The sequence below is a fragment of the Plectropomus leopardus genome, chromosome 20 (assembly GCF_008729295.1).
Source record: "Plectropomus leopardus isolate mb chromosome 20, YSFRI_Pleo_2.0, whole genome shotgun sequence".
NCBI lineage: Eukaryota > Metazoa > Chordata > Actinopteri > Perciformes > Serranidae > Plectropomus > Plectropomus leopardus.
The window spans coordinates 28,393,407-28,414,648 of record NC_056482.1 but is presented as its reverse complement, the minus strand read 5'-3'; the positions used below and the strand labels follow the sequence as shown (position 1 = coordinate 28,414,648).

Here is a 21,242-nt window from a genome sequence, read left to right as displayed (position 1 = left end):
GACTTAAGTCATTTAATACAAGTTCTAGTCAAGTGTCAAGTCATTGTTAAACTTCAAGTCGTGTGTCAAGTCAAAACAAGTCAAGTCAAATCTCAAGTCAATTAAAACAAACTCTTGTCGAGTCTCATGTCCGAGTCATTTGTTGCAACTTCAAGTCCAGTCTCAACTCATTTGAATAAGTTCAAGTCAAGTCAAAACTCATTTCAAACAAGTCCAAGTCACAATTCATTTGAAACAAGGTCAAGTCGAGTCTAAAGTCATTTGAAACAAGCCCAGGTCATGTCTCAAGTCAAGTTCCAAGTCCTCAGTATTGCGTTTTGAGTCGTCCAAGTCTGCTCTGCTTTTTCCATCTGAGCGTGTTGATTCAGTGACGCTGTAGCCGGTGTGTTGTGATTGGAGCATGGATCAACTATAGGAGGAGGAAGAGGAAGAGGAGGAGGAGTTGGAGGAGGGAGGAGGAGGAGGAGGAGGAGGAGGAGGAGGGAGGAGGAGTTGGAGGAGGAGGAGGAGGAGGAGGCGTGTCGTGTGCTACCTGTGAGGGAGGGCGGGGAGCCGACAGGGGTGGAGGGATTGGACGAGAAGCTGTTGTTCGTGTGATCTGGAGAGTAGATCTGGAAAAAATAAGCAAAAAAAAAAACAAAAACAAAAAAGAAAATAGTCAGAGAATCAGATTGAACAACACCAGGATGTCACATGTGTGTGTTCGTGTGCGTTTCACTTACGGATGCGAGTGCTTTCCCTAAGGCGTCTCCTGTCTGAGAGCCGCTGGCTGCTGAGCTCTGCGCTCGGTTAGCTGCGACACACACACACGGGGGAAAAGAGGGACGTATTCTTGTAAATGAGGATGTTGGTAACTACATATTTTAATTTTTTCTGGCTATTTCACTCCCCATCGATTCACCCGTTCCACACTTTGCAACACATTTTCATTAATACTGATCCACCTGGAAATCTAATTCTGCTACTTTCATGAATGAATTTGTATTTTTTGTCCACACATACACTCTGTGTGTGGCAGTTGTGTCTGGTTTCTTTTTTATTCTTTTATATTATACTGCAGGAAATGAAGCTGTTGTGCTGCAGTGCGCCATGATGCATCTCTTGTGTGGAGTGGTCTTCTTTGGCAGAGCACGCTTATAAAAATTTTATGGTTTGACACAGCTAATATGATCGCGTCCTAAAAGGTCAACTCTGTCCAGGTGGTTTCAGAGTGTAACAAATTCTCGTGTCAAAGTTCACCAAAGTTGAGCACCATGTGATCGCTCTGTTTCACTTTCAGCTCCACACGGATCAACGCAACCTATTCTCACTCAGTGTTTTGCATGATATCTAACAAAAATACATATACAACAGAGCGTGTGATATTTAACAAAGTAGAGCTACAACAAAAAAATGACTCTAGACACCTAGAATAGTAAATAAAAATAACTGTATACTTTGTTTGTCCTTTTTATTGTTTTCTTAATTGTTAACCTTGTCTACTTTTTTTAATTTTTATTTTTATTGTCTCCAGCTTATTTAATATAATCTGTTTTTTTGTCCCTGTTTTTATCATCATATTTCACAATAAAACATTTTTAAAAAGATCTTTTAGGTCATTTTTTTGCGAAGAAATTGCAGGAGCAAGTTTGAATCTGTGCTTTACTACTTGTATTGTATTGATTATGTTTGATTTAGGAAAATAATCATGGTTGGGCGTCATCATGTTACGTACTAAAAGTAAAGTTTTGTATGTTGGGTTTAGGCAGGTAAAAATATAAGGTTGAGATTTGTAAAGTAAAGTAACGTAGGGCAGGTTTAGTGAATCACGGTTGGGTGTCGTCATGCTACATAGTTCAAGTTAAATTACGTGGGTTAAATTTAGGGAAACAATCAAGGTTGGGCATTGTCATATTAAATACCTAAAATACTGTGAAATCTTGATGATGTACCTTAAAATAACTCTAAGTTTATTTGGGACACAAACACCAGTCTCCTGGGGTAAAGTCCTTCGCCTTAATGTTAAGTTACATGCTCAACGTGAAGTTACAAAGGATAGTTTAGGCCAGTAAAGTTACACAGTTGATTTTAGGAAAGTAAAGTTACATAGATTGGATTTCGGAAAAGAATCATGGTTGGGTGTCATCACGTTACATACGTAAAGTTACGTAGGTTAGGTTTAGAAGAAATAGTCATGGTTATGCGTTGTAACGTGACATACTTAACATTAAGTCACCTACTGAGAGTAAAGTTAGGTTTACTAAATTACATAAACTTAATGCACCATGACGATGTGACAATAATATAACTGAGTTCACTTGGTTTCACACCGGACACAAACTCTGGTCTATTAGGATAAAGTCCTGTGTTAGTTTGACCCATCCAGCACCCAAACCTGCATCTTTACATGGACTTTACATGAATTTGTTTTTATAAATAATATCGACTTGACTTTAGCTCTTTATACTACATGGTTTTTATTCCCATCAGCACATTTTACATTTGATCGCAGCCTTCACAATAATGTGGATTATATATTAATTACTAGCTTGTGATTACTTGAGTTATGTTCCTAATCTAGAGCACTACTTTTTGTAGGTAAACATATGAATAAAGCATGAGAGCAGCTTGGTCCGTGCATATTTGCATTTCCACTGAAATAAGTTGACTTTGCTGCGTAGTTACAAATGGTGGTACTTATCGAATAATGTGACAAGAATCAGAAAGAGAATTCAATGCAAACTTATGTTCGACATCTACATTTAGTCCCGTTTTAGCTGACTGACGTGTTTGTGTGCAAATGCTCGACTTCAATACAACTAAATCTGTTTCACACACTTGAAGAGCACTGAGGCCAGAGAGGAAGGAAGTGACCTCAGAGGACCAGATGAGCGCCCACACACACACACACACACACACACACACACACACACACACACACACACACACACACACACACACACACACTGAGGCAGAGACTCTGACATGCTCACAGCTCATCTCTCCTGATAGCAGATCCCAGATGGAAAGTTTACGCTCGCACACACAAGTTAGACACGTGCACGCCGCGCAGACACAGAACAGCAAAAAACACATCCTTTCATGGCAAATGAATCCATTACAGAAATTGGCAGGACTGGACTTCTTTAAGCTGTTAGAGAGAGAGAGAGAAAGAGAGGAAAGAGAGGAAGAGAAAGAGAGAGAGAGAGAGAGAGAAAGAGAGAGAGAGAGACAGGAAGCAGCATATGTTTTGGGGTTAAAGCTTCATGTCTCACTCACGCCATACCACTGGCCGAGTAAACCATCCAAGGGATTACTGTTACACACACACACACACACACACACACACACACACACACACACGCACACACACGTATCCTGACTTGACGCATAATTTCTAACATGTGCCGGAGAAAATCTTTTTCATAAATGAGAGCTTATGGATGAGAGCATTGAGAAGATGAAACAGATTTTTTTAGATTTTTTTTTTGTTGTTGTTTGTGACCATCACAACTTCAAAGAGATTTTTTCTACCTTTTATGTAAATCCATAAAGTTATTCAATCAATTTTTTTTTAGTTTTTTATGAAAGTGTTTTTTATATATTTATTTATTTACACACTCATTTGCTCCAGGTTTTAAAATATTTAGAAACATCTGCCCCGCTGTTTCGTTGCCATGCTCCAATTCCATGTTACATATGAAATATATACACTGTTCAACATGTACTCTGTATTTAATATACAAGGAGTCAGTGTACATCAACCTTTTGTGCTAACAGGAAATGAAGATCTTATGCCTGTCTCTTCTTTTTGGTCTTATTACCATGCACAGTTGTTTCGCAGCTGCTAATAGATCCTTGCTTTCCTGTGAGCAATGCATTGTGGGACCATTAACAGCACAATAATAACTTTTTTTTTTAAACCTGCATGCTGATTTTTTGAGTATACTCAAATCTGTCACATTTCCAGTGTAAATACGCTACATTTTCCAAATCTTGTGAACTAGAGGACGCAGGCGCAGTGACGAGGACATGACCAGGACAAGACATGTGTGACATGTGTGATCCCTCACCAACTTCCTACCAATGTTGTTCATTAGGATGCATGACTAAGCTGCGAGCCGCTGGACTTCAAAGGGTATTAAATCTGTTTTTGAGAACAAAACACATCCCGTGGACTAAAAAGTGACATTTGCAGTTTGTTTCTTCAACAAAAAACAGCAGCTGTGGTCAGTTTGGATTCATGTCATCTGTGTTAAACTATTATCAAAATACCAACTGAAGTACAGCAGCAAATATTTTCATCGTGAATTAATCTGCTGATGATTTTCTAAATTAACTTATTGTTTGGTAAAAAACAAGTGACAAAGACATATTCCAGGAGTCCAAAGTAACTTCAAATGTCTAGTTTTGTCTAAAACCCAAATTCCTTGCAGCGGTAAGTCTGACATGTGTCCCTTTGCTTCATGTCGTCCCCTCTCACTCTCAGTCTGTTCTGTTCAATAATTTGCAGCAATATACACTACAGTTCATAATCATCACACGTCAGAATATGGCCTAAGTTATGGTGTCTATAAAAGTGTTTCTGCAAAACATTACTATGTCATATTGAGGTAGAACTATGACGTTTTGGATATAAAATGGCACCATTTCACAACTTTATTGTTAAATATATATATTCTGTTGTAATTGGCGTATGAATTCTTGAGTTATTGCCAAAAACATCTTTTGTGAAGTCACAGTGACCTTTGACTATCAAAATCTAATCAGTTTATCTTGAGTCAAAGAGGATGTTTTTGCCAAAGTTGCCAAAATTCCATTAATGCATTCTTAAGATATAATGTTCACAAGTACTGTACAGATAAAAGAAAGGACAACCCGAAAACGTCAGGCCTTCGGAGGCATAAACAGTTTGGCATTCTTGACCATAAAAGGAGGGAGAGGCCTGTTATTTCTTTCATCAATTCGTAAAAACCAAATATTTTCAAGGCACACTGTTTTGCAAAAGTTAAAAAGCCTCATATAAATGGGCTTGACGCCTACTTACAGTCTTCATCAGTTGAAACATGTAGGTGTCAAGCCCATTTATATGAGGCTTTTTAACTTTTGCAATACAGTGTGCCTTGAAAATATTTGGTTTTGACTTATTAACAAAAGAAGCAACAAGCCTAACCTATCTTAACTTTTTGGTAGTTTTTGTCCTTACATCTGAAAAACACCTGTTTTTCAAACCCACACATGAACAGCAGCACTCCTCAGCTAAACTTTTATGAAATAAAAGTTGACATTTTTCCTTGAAAATTGGCTTAAACCAATAAGCATTTATCAAACTTGTTGCAGATGAATTTTCTGAAGATTGACTAATCACTTAATCAACTAATTTTTACAGCTCTACATTGAAAGTTTTTCTTCCCCTCCTGGTTCGACTCCACTTCCGTTTGTTTACTTCACTTTTTTTTCACCACAATATGGACACGGCCGACACTGTGGAGCTATCAGGCAGGTCTGCGTCCATTCGGTCGCCTCAAAGCTGTGCCACCTGTTGCACCACACTGAGAGCTGAAAATACTGTAGTTTTGTTGATAGAGAAATGTGTAAGTGCTTGTTATTTAAAATCAGTTATAACTGACATGAATCCTTCGTGACCACAGCTGCTGCTCTCCGTAAAGAGAACTCACACACTTGTTTACTCGTGCAGAGCGATGCAGAGAAACGGCTGTAAACACCGTGTGCACACGTGTATCATACGTTTAAGTTTAAACAACAGCAGCATGTTTTTTATTAGCTTCGTGTTGTGTTTACGCTCCTCTGCTCGGGTTTGTGTGCGTGCGTGTGTGTGTGTGTGTGTGTGTGTGTGTGTGTGTGGGAGTGTGTGCGTTATCTGTGTGGAATGTTGGAGATGTCTTCCCATGAAAACAAACTTTCAATCTGTTTCTTATTGCTGTCCTATTTGTTCTATGGGACTCAAAGCAAGGGGTCCATATGGTATGCTGTGTATGTGTGTGTGTGTGTGTGTGTCAGTGATGTCAAGGCTGAGCCAAAACGGAGTGTATTTCTCAATTCAGTTATCTTCATTTCCTGACTGCTGCCCTCTCCCCTGACACTTAAGTTCAGATTTTAAGTGCTTTGAATCATCTGAGTCTAATCACAGCGGGGACGGTTATCACTGTTAATGTGGCCGTAAATAAAATGCGGCCCTCTGACTACAAAGAACCTGTTATGGTGTCTTTGAAGTAGCGACTGCAAGTAGCTCCTCTGTGGATTTTTTAAAAGTCAAAACACAAACACAGTGAATGCATCCAAGTCATCAATCCAAGATGAAAACATCAAAAAACGATCAGTAACTTTTACAGTTAATTAATCGTGTCTAAGAGTAAAAGGTGCTGCAGATGGTTTGTGGTAATAATGAAAGATTTGGAAGCATTTGAAAGTCTTTGGGAAGAGTCAAGTCTTCAGGGAGTCAAGTGTCAAGTGCAGTCTCAAAGTCCACGTCCGCAGTCAAACCCGAGTCAAGTGTCAAGTCTGTCACTGAAGTCTGACTCGAGTCTGAAGTCTACAGCTCTGACACACATCCACAAATAAAATGTTTAAAGGCATTCAGACAAGCAAAATACGCCTTCACACGAACATGTGACCAGATGTCACCATGCTTGCATGCTCACAATGCTTACATGCTGATGTTTAGCGGGAAAAATGTTTATCTCGCTAACTGTTTTAGTTTAGTCTGTTAAAATGCTAAAAACATGGAGGATGACCTGCAAAAAAGGTGATTCTCAAGAGGTATTTTGTCATAATTTTATTCCAGCGTTCAGCGAAAAAGAGAACATGCGGTTCAGATCGCAGATACTGGATAATGGACATATTAAAATAAGATACTGTTTTTTAACGTTTTAATAAGACTGCTGATTTTGATTGTCGGCTCTGACTTCTGCACCCGCTGAAATACGAGAGCCGCTTCAGTCAGGTGCGTTGCTAACAGGCAGGTTAGCTGTGGAAATGCGCTGCTCAATATTATGAAAATAAGCAAAAAATATTAACATTTTAACATGTATTTCTAAAATTTCCTTGGTTTTAAAAATATATCGTGGCTTCACGTGTATGAAATGTCCAGAAACTGATCACTTAAAATTATTTGAACAGCACATGGATAATTTAGGATTTGCGGTTTTGGGTCCGGCCGAGGACCTTGTGTCGACTGATTTGTCATATTTGTGGGAGGCGGAGCGGATGCAGTATTGCACGCTCTGGTTAGGGAGTTGATCTTAAAAAATCAGACCTGTGCAGGACTCTGCATTTAGGAAAATGACTTTTTTGCATATTTTTGATCATAACACAAAAACAGACAATTAGAAAGAAGTTTAAGAGGTTCTCCAAAGTGATTACGGTTCATCCTGAGTGGAACATGAATGTGTGTACTAATCATCGATAGGTGAAGAGATACTTCATGAAGACAAATAAATCTTCATGGTAGCACTAGAAGAAAAATTCAGAATTGCACCAAAGTTGGTAGGATTCATCCTCTGGGGACCAAGAATGTGTGAATAAAATTCCATGTTAAACCATCTGATAGTTGTTGAGATATTTGAGTATGAACCAAAGTGGCGGCTTCATCCACAGCGTCTGTGAGTTGGCTAAACAACACGGCTAAACCTTTACTATTATCCAAAAGAAGCATTTTATCATTTAACTCAGTTTTAAAAAGCAACTGCACCATTTCTTGGGACTCGCTGCTTCAGGACATAAACAGACAAAAGGCGTCTTACCCATGATGCTGTCTGTGCCGTTGGTGGAGGCGGTGCAAGAGGCGGTGCTGTAGTGATTGCCCCCTCCCCCGCTCCCTCCCCCTCGGTGGAAGCTGGACATCGGAGGAAGGCTGGAGCTGATATCTGCAGACGAGTGCGACGGGTAACTCTGCAGAGAGACAGACATGAAACTTTAACAAGAGAAGGACAAACTATTGCAAAACACGAGAGACTAAAAATAAAGGACAGTGATGATAAACGTGAAACGTTTTCGTTGTAGAAACAGAAATCTTTGTGGTTTGAAAGAAATACCATCTAATGGCCTTTGACACATTTAGTTTAGTTTTATATAGTTTTTGACAGATTTTTTAGTTTTGTTAACGCTTTATAAATGTTACCATGTGTCATTTGATATATTATCGACTACTGAAAGTTTAAACACCTGTTCATCGCTTATATATCTACGACTTTAGGGGTATGGCTTTTAACTAGTTACTAAATTCTACACCTGTTACCATCCTTACATTACAAGATTAGTTTTTACAGTTTAAATACAGTAACTGTGCATAAAAATAAAAATAACTTTAGCTGAAAAATACTTATGACAAAAACATACAAAGGAGGTTAAAGAGAATTCATGTCTCCCTCAAAAAAGACATAATGTACTTATGACTTACACTGGCTATAGTAATCTGTTTCTTTGTTTATTAATCATTTTTGGGGCAGACATTTGACTCTCTAACATAAAAAATGTACTTTAAACTTTAATTAATTTAAACTTTAATTTATTGTATGGTTCCTATCATAGCAGTTTTTTCTTTAAAACAATAACGAAAAAAAAAAACCCAACAAAGTTTACAATATGAAAAAGCTTCAGATATGGTTTGGAATATTATGGAAAGTCATTGAATTTGCCAAATTGTGTGTTTGTAAATTGCATTAAATACCTAGAATAACTTCCTAAAAGGAAAATATCACCTGTGTTGCCACCTGTATAAACCCAATGTTCGTACACACTGTGATTGACAGCTCGGCTCACCAATCTGTCGTGAGGGTGAATCCCGCAGTAGGAGGAGCTCTGGGCGGGGCCGTGGGATGAGTTTCCGCCCCCCAGCATGCTGCCGTGGTAACCCTGCTGGCTCATACTGCTACTACTGCTGCTCCAGGGGTCGCCGCTGTGGTGACCGTCTGACAGAAAGACAGGGACAGAGATACATGCGAAGTATGCTGGTTAAAGGCCAGTTTTTTTGCAGACAACAAGATAAAAACATACTGAGGTGTCTCTCAGCTGTCAAACCTTCCTGTGACTCACTCACAGCGTCTACATGCAGTTTAAAAATCTGACCCACTTTTTGCAGTAACCTGATTTCAGAAAACATCCATGTAAATGGGACACCTGGTTTCTTGCTTCAGGTTTAAGAATAACCCGGTTACTCAACAAACCTGATTTCTTGGACTATTTGTACCTTTAACAACGTCTGTGTGGACTTTCATCAAAGACCAGCAGGGGAGGATAGAAAAGAGACAGTCTGGGGGAAAATATAGCATTTAAATCAGTCTGGGCATTTATCTTTTGTCGTCAACAGACACGGATTAGAAACATTCCCCAGCGGTCAAATTTATGTCATCAAAACAAGGCTAGTCTGAAAATACATGCACAAACATTAAAGGAATACTTCACTTCCAAAATGACCTTTTTTCTTCAATTTCTCACCCTGTGTTACGTTGAATTTGTAAAGAAAACGTTGCTTTTCTGGCATGCCCCCATGGTAAAAACATGCATTTTCGCATTTTTTTAAAATATAAAACACTTTTGTGATGGTCTATGATCTCAATTCATGAAGAATTTTTGCCTTTTTGGATTCTTCGTTCAATATAAACATGCCAGAAGAAAGTTTTCTTCACTAATCCAAGGTAACGAGTACTTGATATATAAATGGTAATTTTGCAAATGAAGTATTCCCTTAAACTTGTGCAAATTCAAAGAAATCACTCATTTGATTGGCCGGCAGGTGTCCATTAAACAGGACAGGACTCTTTGTGTACAGTATCAGTGCTGAAGGTTTATCAAACTGCAGGTAAACATAGAAGCAGTTCTTCTGGTTCAGTTAAACTCTCACAGGTGAATCAGATCAAATCAAACTGTGAACAAATACCAATTTAAAGTTTCTCTCACTGCCTAACTGTGTTCACTGGGCATGGCAAAATCACAAAAAACAGGTATATAAAATGCAAAAGCTACAAGAGGAGGAAAGATCTCAACTCTGACTGTTATTTTAATGTTAGGAAACATCTTTGGTTTTGCAAAGTCCGCACAACTTAAAGCAAAGAATGACAAGCATTACAATAAACCTGCACATCAACTATGCAACTATGACCGCATCAGGGTGTAAATATGAATGTTCCAGCTGATGTCTTCTTCAATGCTAGTCCCTTTTTTTTCTTTAATTTTGCAGTATGTGCAAGTATGATTGTACAGACACATCCCTACTGAAAAAAAACAGCTAAAAATCATCTTATGCTTGTGGTTTTATTTGGTTTTATTTGGTTTTAGCTGGTCAAAGATGGTTTTAGATGGTCCTGACTGAGTTCTTGCTGGTATTTGATGCTGGTGTGACCGGCCTATCAAGCTGCACACATGTATCTGTATGCATATCCCGTAATAGTGGACTTAACTGATTTGTGCCCTCTGCTTTTCACACTTCCCCCTTATGACACTGTTATTTCTTCATGCTCAAGCACATTGATTTGGTTTCAGTTTTACAGGAATTTCAATGGATAAACCAGCTAGAGTGACCATCACCAGCTGCTATGACCAGCTAAACCATTAAAAATGATGCAAAACATACTTTAAACTGTGCAAACAAGCTGGTCGACCATCTCAAGCTGATGCACAAAATTAACTCTCCTGACTTCATCTCCTGTCAACGAATGCTATCAGACACATGTTTTATTCTCATCATGGCAATGCAGCCACGAGCTCCACTGAAAGCCTCACTCTGCACAATGTCACACCTTACCGTTCGGTGCTTAAACACACAGGTTACATCAGCCTCAAAGTTTGCAAGCAATAACTTGTTGTCTTTACTGTTGTTTCTGCCAAAAGGTGAGTACGTTCTCTGGATCGCTGTTCTAATAACAAAAAAAATGTAGGATCTAAAGCTTTTAAGGATTTTGGAATAAGAACATCTTTCACATCATCTGTGATCCAGAATCAACACTGAGCTGAGGAAAGGGAGAGATCTGTGTGTGTGTGTGTGTGTGTGTGTGTGTGTGTGTGTGTGTGTGTGTACCTGGCATGAAGAATGAGCTTGGGAAGCCAGCGCTGGGAGGTTTGGAGGAGGGATAACCCGGTGAGTCCCTGTTGTAGTCTGCTGTACTGGCAGACGGAGCGTACACCTGCAACGCAAACACAGAAACACACGTCGTCATTCAGAAGTCTGATCGAAATACAACTCATCAAAAGCTCACAGACAAACACAACTTAAGCTCGGCAGGAAAGCAGCTTAGACCGACGTCTGTCCTGAAGGCTGTAACGGATGACTGACACTCACCTCCTCAACTGAGACATCAACATCAACCTTTACGACACCTGAGAGGATTAAAACGCCACTTCATGAGCGATCGTTGGTCTTTATTTTCATTTTCAGACTGGAGGAAATAAAGCTGCTTTGGGAACTTGTCTAACTTCCTCCAAAATCCTTTTTTTCCCATAATACACACTCATTTAAAGAAAGAGAAAAAGGTTTATTTTAAAGTTGAGTTTAAAACATTATGTTGTGTACATTTACTTTCATCTTGTAAAAAACAAAAGCACTTTACTCATATTATGTAGCATTTTGTAAATGAGCACATTTTTTTAACTTTCACTCTAAGCTTAAACTTTTTATGTGATGTTGTATTGTCTGTTTAAAATTTAGCAGATTTTTAAAAAAGAAAATGAAACTTCTCCAATGTACTATATCATTACATCTATTTTTAAAAAAAATCATTTTTAAGTTATGCAAAGAAAGCTTGACATTATTTTATTTCACAGTTTTTAAATAACATTTTTAGTCTCTTATAAAATTATTTTATACATTTTTTTAATTTCCAGATATTTTTCCAAAAAAAAGTACACTTAAGAAATAAGCTTAAAAAGTTTTTTATGTATATTATACTATATACATTTACATGAAAAAAAATCGATGAATTATCTAAGCTTATTTTTTTAAATCATCATCTTTCATAAAATAACATATAAAGTACATAAATTACAAAATTACTTTTCCCCCTTAATTCTGTAGAAATAAGTTCACTGTGCACCCGAGCTCTATTAATCCACAACATTAAAACAAACAACATTGCCATGATAACAACATCAATATTTCCTAACAAATTTCCTATTATTCCTCCTCTCATTGAGACTAGTTTGCTGCCTAACACAGGAACAAAGCAGTGATGTTGTGAGCCTCCTCTCAGAGGAGCAGCAGCAGCGCAGCAGTCGTGCAGCAAACATGCAGTTAAACGTGAGACTGCAAGCAGAACCAGCAGCCTGTCATCACTCCAAACAGGTGACGCTCTTCCTCAGCAGCACAGCGGCTGCATGAGAACACAATGCCTGTGTTTGGTCATGCCTTCGACTGGGGGTCCCCACAGCATGCCTCTGTGTGTGTGTGTGTGTGTGTGTGTGTGTGTGTGTCTGTGTGTGTCTGTGTGTGTGTGTGTGCATAGCGTGCGAACACTCAGCCATGACGCGAGCTCTCGCCGCATGACGCAAACCCTGGAACAGCTGTTGAAAGCGCTCTTCTCTCTCTCTGTCTCCCCCACTGACTCACATCAAAATGAAAGCGCGGCTCCACCACAGCTACACCTAATCTACCTCGATCCCCGAAAAAAACAGACATGGGCTGCTTTGTTAACTTTAGAGTATTTGCATACGGATGGAACGCAGATGTGGTAAAAGAAAATCTGATGATAAAACGCAGACAGAAGAAATAAAAGAAAGAGATGGAAGAAAGAAAAAAAAACACTTGGGGGCATTATAAAAAAACATCATCGCACTTCCCACACTCCCTGAGAGAAATGATTAAAAACAGAAAACAGCCTCAAACTGTTTCTGTCAAACAAAAAAACTGACCTTTCTTTCAGATCACTAAAACTTGTTTCTCTGCTAAAGCTCTCAGCTTTTACTTCTGAGGGGGAAAATTTCATTTCCTTTGCGCTACTATGTTGTATCCTTAAAGGTGAAAGATCTTTAGGAAACAGCGTGACCATGAAGAGAATCTACGAAGTAATCTCTGCAACTTTCAAACTCACAAACTACCTTTTCCTGCAGAAAGTAGCCAGTTGTGCACAGGTGTTTCGTGCATTTTCTTTCTACCAAACTACACTCACCAACCGTATCACTGTGTAGAGGGAAGCGTGCATCTACTCATGGACGAGAGGCTTTTGTTTTTTTGGCGATTTGAGCACCTCGAGCCAAGCGCCACCTAGTTTTCTATTATATTGGAGAGAAGGCAGACGATATCTCCAATACTCTGCAACAAAATAATGGAGACTGATGTACAGCACTTAAAGTAAGAGAAAAAAAATGTATTTTTGATTTTGAGGTGAATTGTCCCTTTAACCCTTTGATTAGAGCACATTTGCTTGATATCTTTTAAAAACACAGTAGGAGGGCAACAAGTAACTTAACAAGAAATGGCCAAAAATAAGCCAGGGATTAGAAAGAGTTTGGAAAAAAAAATCTGAAAATAATATGACAAAGTTAAAAAAAAGGAAATGTGCTTAAATTTTTTTTGCATTTTTTTCTGTAAAATAAATTTAAATATATAATCAAGAGAATTTATAAATTTTTCTTACTTTTCAACTTTTTTTAAAATTTAATATTCCTCCCCAGCTAATTTTCCAATCATTTCCTTGTGATCTTTTCGTAAATTTTTGCAGTTTGCGGGACATTTTTTGCGAAGCTGCTCACTTTTTTTCACCCTGTGTTCGTTTTCATCCAGCCTGATATGACATGGATTTGACAATTTTCACCAAGTTCAGTCACTCCATGTGTTCCAGTGCGTAGCCTTGTGTCGACTGTGTTTGCTCCCTGAAAAGCCACGGCTCACAGAAAGATGCAGACACAGCAACAAATACCACAACAATCAGTGCATGTCGGGAGCAAGGAACACTGGGAACTGTGGGAATGAAGGACTGAGGTCAGAAAACACTCGCCCACCCACCCACACAAACTTTCAGACTGACAAACTTATCCCTAGATAACACATTTGTATCACATTTGCTACACAACGTTCTGCGTCCTCCATGTCATCCACATTAACGTTTCCCTAAAAAAACTGCTGCATGCAATCTTGACCTCACTGTATAAAATGACCTCCTGTGACCTCTGGGACAATCCCAGCCTCATTAAAACTAACAAACTAACACAAACTAGAGACCCTGGGCATTCAGAGGATGGGTGGCTTGTCTAACAATGTCTTCTGAGGTAATTATAAAGTCCATCTTTGCATGAAAAAGAGCAGAAACTTTTATTTTGCCCACCACAATGCACTTAAAAGGTGGTAAAAAGGTTCCTGCAACAACTGCAATAAAAATGTATGTATTTGTTTCTTTAAAAAATATATTCTTGTGATCGATTAATTACCATAAAAGCCTAACATATTAAATATGATGCAAAAAGATTTACATATATGCAAATTATTGTTTTTAAAAATTTTGTTTGTCAAAAAGGCCCGAAAGAAATCACTTAAAAAAAACAACTAGACGAAACACCAGGCGGTTGTATGCTTTTGCGCTCAAGTCTAAGTGTGCTGACAGTTTACATCCATGTCTGTGAAAACACAGATGCTTCACACACAGACGAAATCACAGTTTCAAGGTAGGCACTCAATGTTCTGTAGGTATGACCCAAAACATATTTTATGAGCTCACCTTAACCTTTGACCATTGACCATCAAATTCTTATCAATTCATTCTTGAGTCCAAGTGGACATTTGTGCCAAATTTGAGGAAAATACTTTAAGACCATCTTCAGTTATTGTGTTCCCAAAACTGAGACGGCTGCAGGGTAAATGTGACCTTGACCTTTGACCACCAAAATCGAATCGGCTCATCCTTGAGACCATTTGAACATTTATGCCAAAATTCCCTGAAGGTTTTATTGGGATGTTGAGTTTACAAGAATGAGACACACACACAGACATGCACACACACAGACATGCACACACACAGACATGCACATGCACACACACACGCACACACACACACACACACACACACACACAGCACAGAGTCTGTAGATGCCATTAGAGCCAAACTAAAATCCCCTCCAACTTCCTCCTCCTCCTCCTCCTCTTCCCCTCTGAGAGCTGAGTTTGCGCTCTGATGATAAAACCACATTTATTGACCCAAAAGCCCGAACAAGAAAATTCACACACACACAAACACACACACACACGCACACACATGCTTGTGTTGATCCTGTTGAAAATATTTAGATTTATTTCTCATGTCGCTCACACATATTTTCCCATTGAATACATCGCTCGACTGGTGATGAAATGCCACGATTTGTGTGTCTGTATGTGTGTTTGTGTATGTTTATGTAAGCGTGTGTGTGTGTGTGTGTTATAGATGGACAGGAACAGGTGCAGAGTGTGTTCAAATCTGAGGAATGTAGGGAGACACAATAACAACCTCACTTCCTGCAGTCTACACACACACACACACACACACACACACACACACACACACACACACACACACACACACACACACTCGGCAGTATCAGTATTCCCACAGTTAGCCGACGAACCTCGAGCCAATCACAGACACCCTTGACTGTGTTGTTACTTCGCTGACAACCGGCAAACCACAAACCAGACAGAAATACTGACAACCACAATAAAAAACAGCGATGTCCGATCAATAACCTTCACAAGCAGCTATTTTCCAAAACATATCCGAAAACTTTGTTCACTTACTTCTGACAAATGCTTATTGCATGAGTGTAATCATTGTAGTGTGGTCTGAATAGGAATGCATGATAATATCAAAATGTCATCGGCAGACATTGGCTTTAAAATGAATCAGATTCGGCCAATATGCTGATTTCTGCCAATAATAAAAACCAGAAATATATTTTTTCATAGACAAAGTGAAAATGTGCAAAACATCAACTCCTTTTGCATATTTTTCATATTTTGCACAATGAATGAATGTTAAATACATTAAAAATCATTGCATTTTATGTCTCATCACAACAAGCGTTTGCATAATATGATGTTAAATCCACTAAAAAGAGACTTGATGATCAATAAAATTAGGTGGGGAAAAATGAATATATCGCTATCAGTTATCAGATGAATGAGTTTTTATATATCAGCATATCAGATATCAGAAAAAAATGTGAAATGTGAAAGTATTGGGATTTCTACTTCAATAGAAACAGACCAGAATCCAGTCAAATCATGTGCGGGAAGTCATATCCATGCACTTACATAACAACCAGTAAAACCACAATAGAGTCAGATTAGAAACGACAATGACAAATTGTGCAAAATTGGACCAAAACAGAGACACAACAGAAATCAGTCAAACAGGTTTTCAGTGCAACAACAGAACAACAGGCTATTCTCACCAACAGTCGTACGTTTTCCTACGAAAAACGGACCCAACTCAAATTCGTGCATATCTCGTGTATTTTGAAAGGCTGCGATCATGTGACCAAAACGCCAACAGGAGTAAACAAAGAAGTCCTGAACAGTGAGGAGGCTGGCGATGCGTGTCCAAACTTTGAGTAAACTTTGTGTTACTTTAATGCACATCCTCGCCATGTTTCTTTGCCTAAACCTAACCTCCGTATACAGTTTAGGAGCCACATTAAACCAGTTTGCTATGTAGTGATAAAAAAAAAAAAAAAAAAAAAAAAAGTGGAACAACCTCTGGAAAGCAGTTCTGCACCAATGAAACGTGTTGGATTCAGCCAAATCTACAACTGTACTGAGTAGATGTGATGGGACGCAACGTGTCTCGGCCGTCCACAGAGGACACAAAGTAGAAAAAAACAGTTGCAAAATTATGATCTGTAACACAACAGAAACGGATTAAACTGGTTCTGTGAGAGGAACTGGATTTATCATTAAAGTCAGCAGTTTTCAGTATGATGGTAAAAACACAAAAGAATTTAAATGACCCATCTCTGCATTATTATATTATCATAGAAAAATAGAAACTAGTGGAAATGTTCTCTATCATACTGGACATGAGCAGTATCTGTTGTTTTCTACTTTATAACAGATTCTACACCAGTGCTTTTACTGGTTTTTGTTGTTTCATTTCTCTGTGGGACAATAGAAACATGACTGAAACCAGTCAAACCAGTTCTCTGCGCAATGATAGAAATAAGAACCAGTTGAACCAGTTCAACAGAACAGTTATGGTGTCACAACAGACACACTGGTTCTCATTAACAAATGTGATCAAACATAATAAAAACCAGTGAAACCAGTTCTCCGTGCAATGATGGAAGCGCAGTAAAAACCAGTGGAACCAGTTTGAGAAAACAGTCATTGTGTCACGGAAACACAGTAGAACCTGGTTCTCATTACCAAATGTGATCAAACATGATTAAAACCAGTGAAACCAGTTCTCTGTGCCGTGATAGAAATGCAGTAAAACCAGTGGAACCAGTCCTGTACGACAGAAACAAGTCAAACCAGAGACTTATTGTATTACAAGACAAGCTTGATAGAAACCAGTAGAACCATCCTCTCGCCTGCAGCCACAACACAAACAAGTTGAACCTGTTGTTTTCCAGAACGACGACAGATCCTCCTAATGGAAACCAGTTCAGCCTGTTGTGTAAAACCATCATCTGATAGAACCAAGTCGAAGAGGTTGTGTAACCTCCCGCCGTGTCGTGACGTTTAACGGACCGGGAGAAAACATCACAGATTGCATCAAAGCTTCGCTCCGCGTCGCCCCCGGCAACACGAAGAGAATATAAAGACACATTCCACTGAAAACTGATTCCTCATGGAGCCAACGAAACACACACACACACACACACACACACACACACACACACACACACACACACACACACACACACACACAGTGTATTCAGAGCAACCAGCTGTGCAACTCAGTGACCTGAAGCACAGGTACAAACAGCCCGAACAGCAGCTGAACTTTAATCACAGAAACAAAGTTAGGAGTACGCACAGCTCCAAATACAATTAAGTTTCTAATCTGATCCAACACCTGCAAATGTTTTTGTGCTCTACGCTCGATTTATTTTGCAAAAAAAAAGTATCTTGAGAAAAAAGGTAGAAAAACGTAATATAGTTTTAAAAAACCCTACGAGCAAAAACTCTGAGGTAACATTTACAACACGTTCACAAAACATTAAAAATCAGCAACTAAGAGAAAGTAGAGACTAATTCTTGTGCTCGATTCAGAGCCCTTTCACAAGTATTTCAATCCTTACAACCTGAGCAAATTGGTATGATTTCCGTTGAAAACATGGGAAAATGCAAATAAGCAACTTGGCAAGAAATGTCGCACAAATTGCAAGAAAGTAGATTCTGGAAATTGTTTTTAAAAAAGCTAGGCAAAAATTTCCAGATAACTATTTTTAAAATAATTTTTAGAGAATTATCATATTTTCAATATTTTTTTTCTAACTGTTTATTTAAAAAAAAACAAAAAAAAACTTTCCCATTTTTTGTTGTTTTAGTTTTTTTAGTTTCTGCTATTTGGATTTAATCCGCTCTTATTGCCAAATTGTGTTGTATATTTTTATCTTATACATCTTTAACTATATTGTGTGCCTTTTTTGTTAATGTTAATATTGTTTGTTTTAATCACTGTACATATTGTATCCTAATACTGTATTTTTTAAATTATTTTAGCATGCTTGTTAACCTCAGACAAGGGACTACAGATAAAAACGAGCTCTAGACTAGACTAACCATAATATGCTTGTTAATTTTTTATTCATTTTCTTGCTGTAAATTTCTCCCCCTTTGTGTTTTTTGTCACTTTGTTGTGTGGTTTGTTTTAAATGGTTTATAAGTCTGTATTTTGTATTTGTGGTCCAGAAAAAAGTGGGTTCTTTTTTGCTCTTAAACAATAAAAAAAGACATTTAAACATTTGTTTAAATCTGGATTAATGTACAGTGTCCCATCTAAAGAAATAAATTAGAAATTACAAAGTTTTTTGCTAATTTCTGAGTCATTTCTTCTCAAGTTGCATTGCTTTCTCCCCATGTTTCTGACATAAATCAAGCCATTTTGCCCAAGTTTTAAATGGTTAATTAACAGACTAAGATGAAGAGAGCATATAATGTTTTAGAGTCAACAGAACATTAAAAAAAGGAGAGAAAAGAAGAAACTTTATTCTCTCTGCAGTGTTTTAACTTGTTGACAGTGATGGAAATGCTGCCGGGCCCTGCAGGGTTCTGTTTGAGAGAAACATGAAGAAGAATGGAAAAATAATAAATGGAACAAAGTGAAATGCTGAAAGTTGGAAGTGGATAAAAAAGACAGTAAACGGAAACAAAAGAGAGAAAAATGGACAGAGGGTGAAAAAAGGAAGAAAAAGGAGGCTTTTTGTCTTTGTTTAGTGTTTGATGCTTCTTCTCTCCGTTATTGTCTCCAAATGTGGGGAGCATCTGTTCAACCTCTCTGCCTCTCCTCCTCCTCCTCCTCCTCCTCCTCCTCCTCCTCCTCTGCTCTGACAGAAAGAGGAAGACTCCTCTTCTTCTTCCTCACTCTGTTTGACCCTCCACAGACACATATTCTGTAGTCAAGATGAGCCTAAAAATATTTCATGTTTTATACATAAATTAAACAATATCCTAAGTGGATGAAATTTTGTTATTTTTGTGGTTGAACAAGAAGTTTGCATATTTTATTTTTTAAAGGAACACTGAAACAAACCCAAATGATCATTAGTATGTCATTTACTCACCATGTTATGTTGAATTATTGAAGAAAATTTTATTTTTCTTGCACGGCTCATGCCAAAGTAGAATTCAAAACACTGAGAAAATTCTTAATAAATTGAAGTTATAGGGGTCCATGTTTAACAACAGCAAATTTAAAAAAAAAAAATCTTTTTGTTTATAAACTCACTCAACTTTTGCTGTATAATCCAAGTCGCAGTTATCCAGACGGATGCTCAGTATTTCCCAAACAGACAGCTCTTTCCAAAGAGGAACTTAACATAAAGTGAAACTCAGTCTTTGGCGCTCTTCAAGGCCAGACTCCATTGACAAAAACAGAAATTATACCTCACTGAACACTGGAGCTGCTGGTCTACCGCTGGTCTAAGTTTGTTTATTTGTGTGACTTTAGTGACTCTGAACTAATTATTTAAAACACACAAGTCACAAAATAACACAAACAAACTAGCTGACTGAGGCAGAAGTAGATCAGCAGCTCCTGTGTTCAGTGAGGTAAAATTACAACTTTTGTCAATGGAGTTTGGCTTTGAAGAGAGCGGATAAAGACAGGAGAGGCTGCCGTTTCATAAATACTGAGCATCGGACTGAATTTATGAGACTTGAATTAATCTGCATGAGCTGTGTGAGAGCTTGTTCACAGATTTTTTGACATAGTTTAAACATGGCCCCCTTTAACTTCATTTCATCAAGAATTTTCCCAATTTTGGGGATTTTTTGTCCATGATGGAAGCATGTAAGAGATTCCAATGCTAATTCAAGGCAACACGGGGTAGAGTAAAAATGTTAAAGTTTTAAAATCTTTCAATGGAAGCAGTCTGATCCAAATAGGATCACATGTACACACGGCGTACAAAGTAACTGACCTAATGAGCAAATTTGGAAAAGAAAGGAACGCCAAGCGCTTCTTGAAATATTAACACACACAATTCTTCTGCTTTTTAGTTTTGTCATTCATATAACTCCATAAATACACTCGCACAGACAGAGAGCCAGACACAAAACGGAACAGGAAAAAAAATCAGTATTTTTCTCAATAAAGTGCCGTTCCCGTCTTGTTTTCTCTTCTCTCTCTCTCTCACAAACACACAGACACAGACACACACACACAAACACACACACACAGAGTTTACCACGCTTCATCCAAAGCAGATGTGCTGGAATGCGAACACTCAAAGGAGCAGTCACGAAACCTCTTGACAGACACACACACACACACACACACACACACACACCAAAATACACACACATACACCAAAAAATACACACACACACACACACACACACACACACACACAGTCGGCTGCACCTGTGCCTGTCCAATTTCTCCTCTCTGTGTTTCCCTCTCCCTCCTCCTCTGCGTCCCTCTCATTTCTAACACGCTGCTTTCACTTTCGTCTCGTCTTTATTCACCTTCACACAAACAGCCAAACACCGCAGGAAGCAGAAACAATACAGGACACAAACAGAAAAGTATATATACACAATACAAATCAATTTCTAATAATAAATGAGTCATTTATCAAACGTTCTTTCATTCAAGCTTCCAAAAAAGTTGCTGCTT

At 38.3% G+C, this 21,242-nt stretch overlaps 1 protein-coding gene across 1 annotated transcript in view; it reads right to left on the bottom strand.

Annotated features, from left to right (window-relative positions):
* LOC121959979 (transcription factor 4-like) overlaps positions 1-21,242 on the bottom strand; it is a 263,772-nt gene that overhangs the window by 36,755 nt on the left and 205,775 nt on the right. Inside the window, exons 9-13 of the mRNA XM_042509549.1 lie at positions 11,015-11,120; positions 8,761-8,909; positions 7,743-7,890; positions 723-793; positions 533-611 (exon numbers count right to left, since the gene is read on the bottom strand). Of these exons, the coding sequence (XP_042365483.1) occupies positions 533-611; positions 723-793; positions 7,743-7,890; positions 8,761-8,909; positions 11,015-11,120 (553 nt within the window). The remainder of the gene's footprint in view (positions 1-532; positions 612-722; positions 794-7,742; positions 7,891-8,760; positions 8,910-11,014; positions 11,121-21,242) is intronic.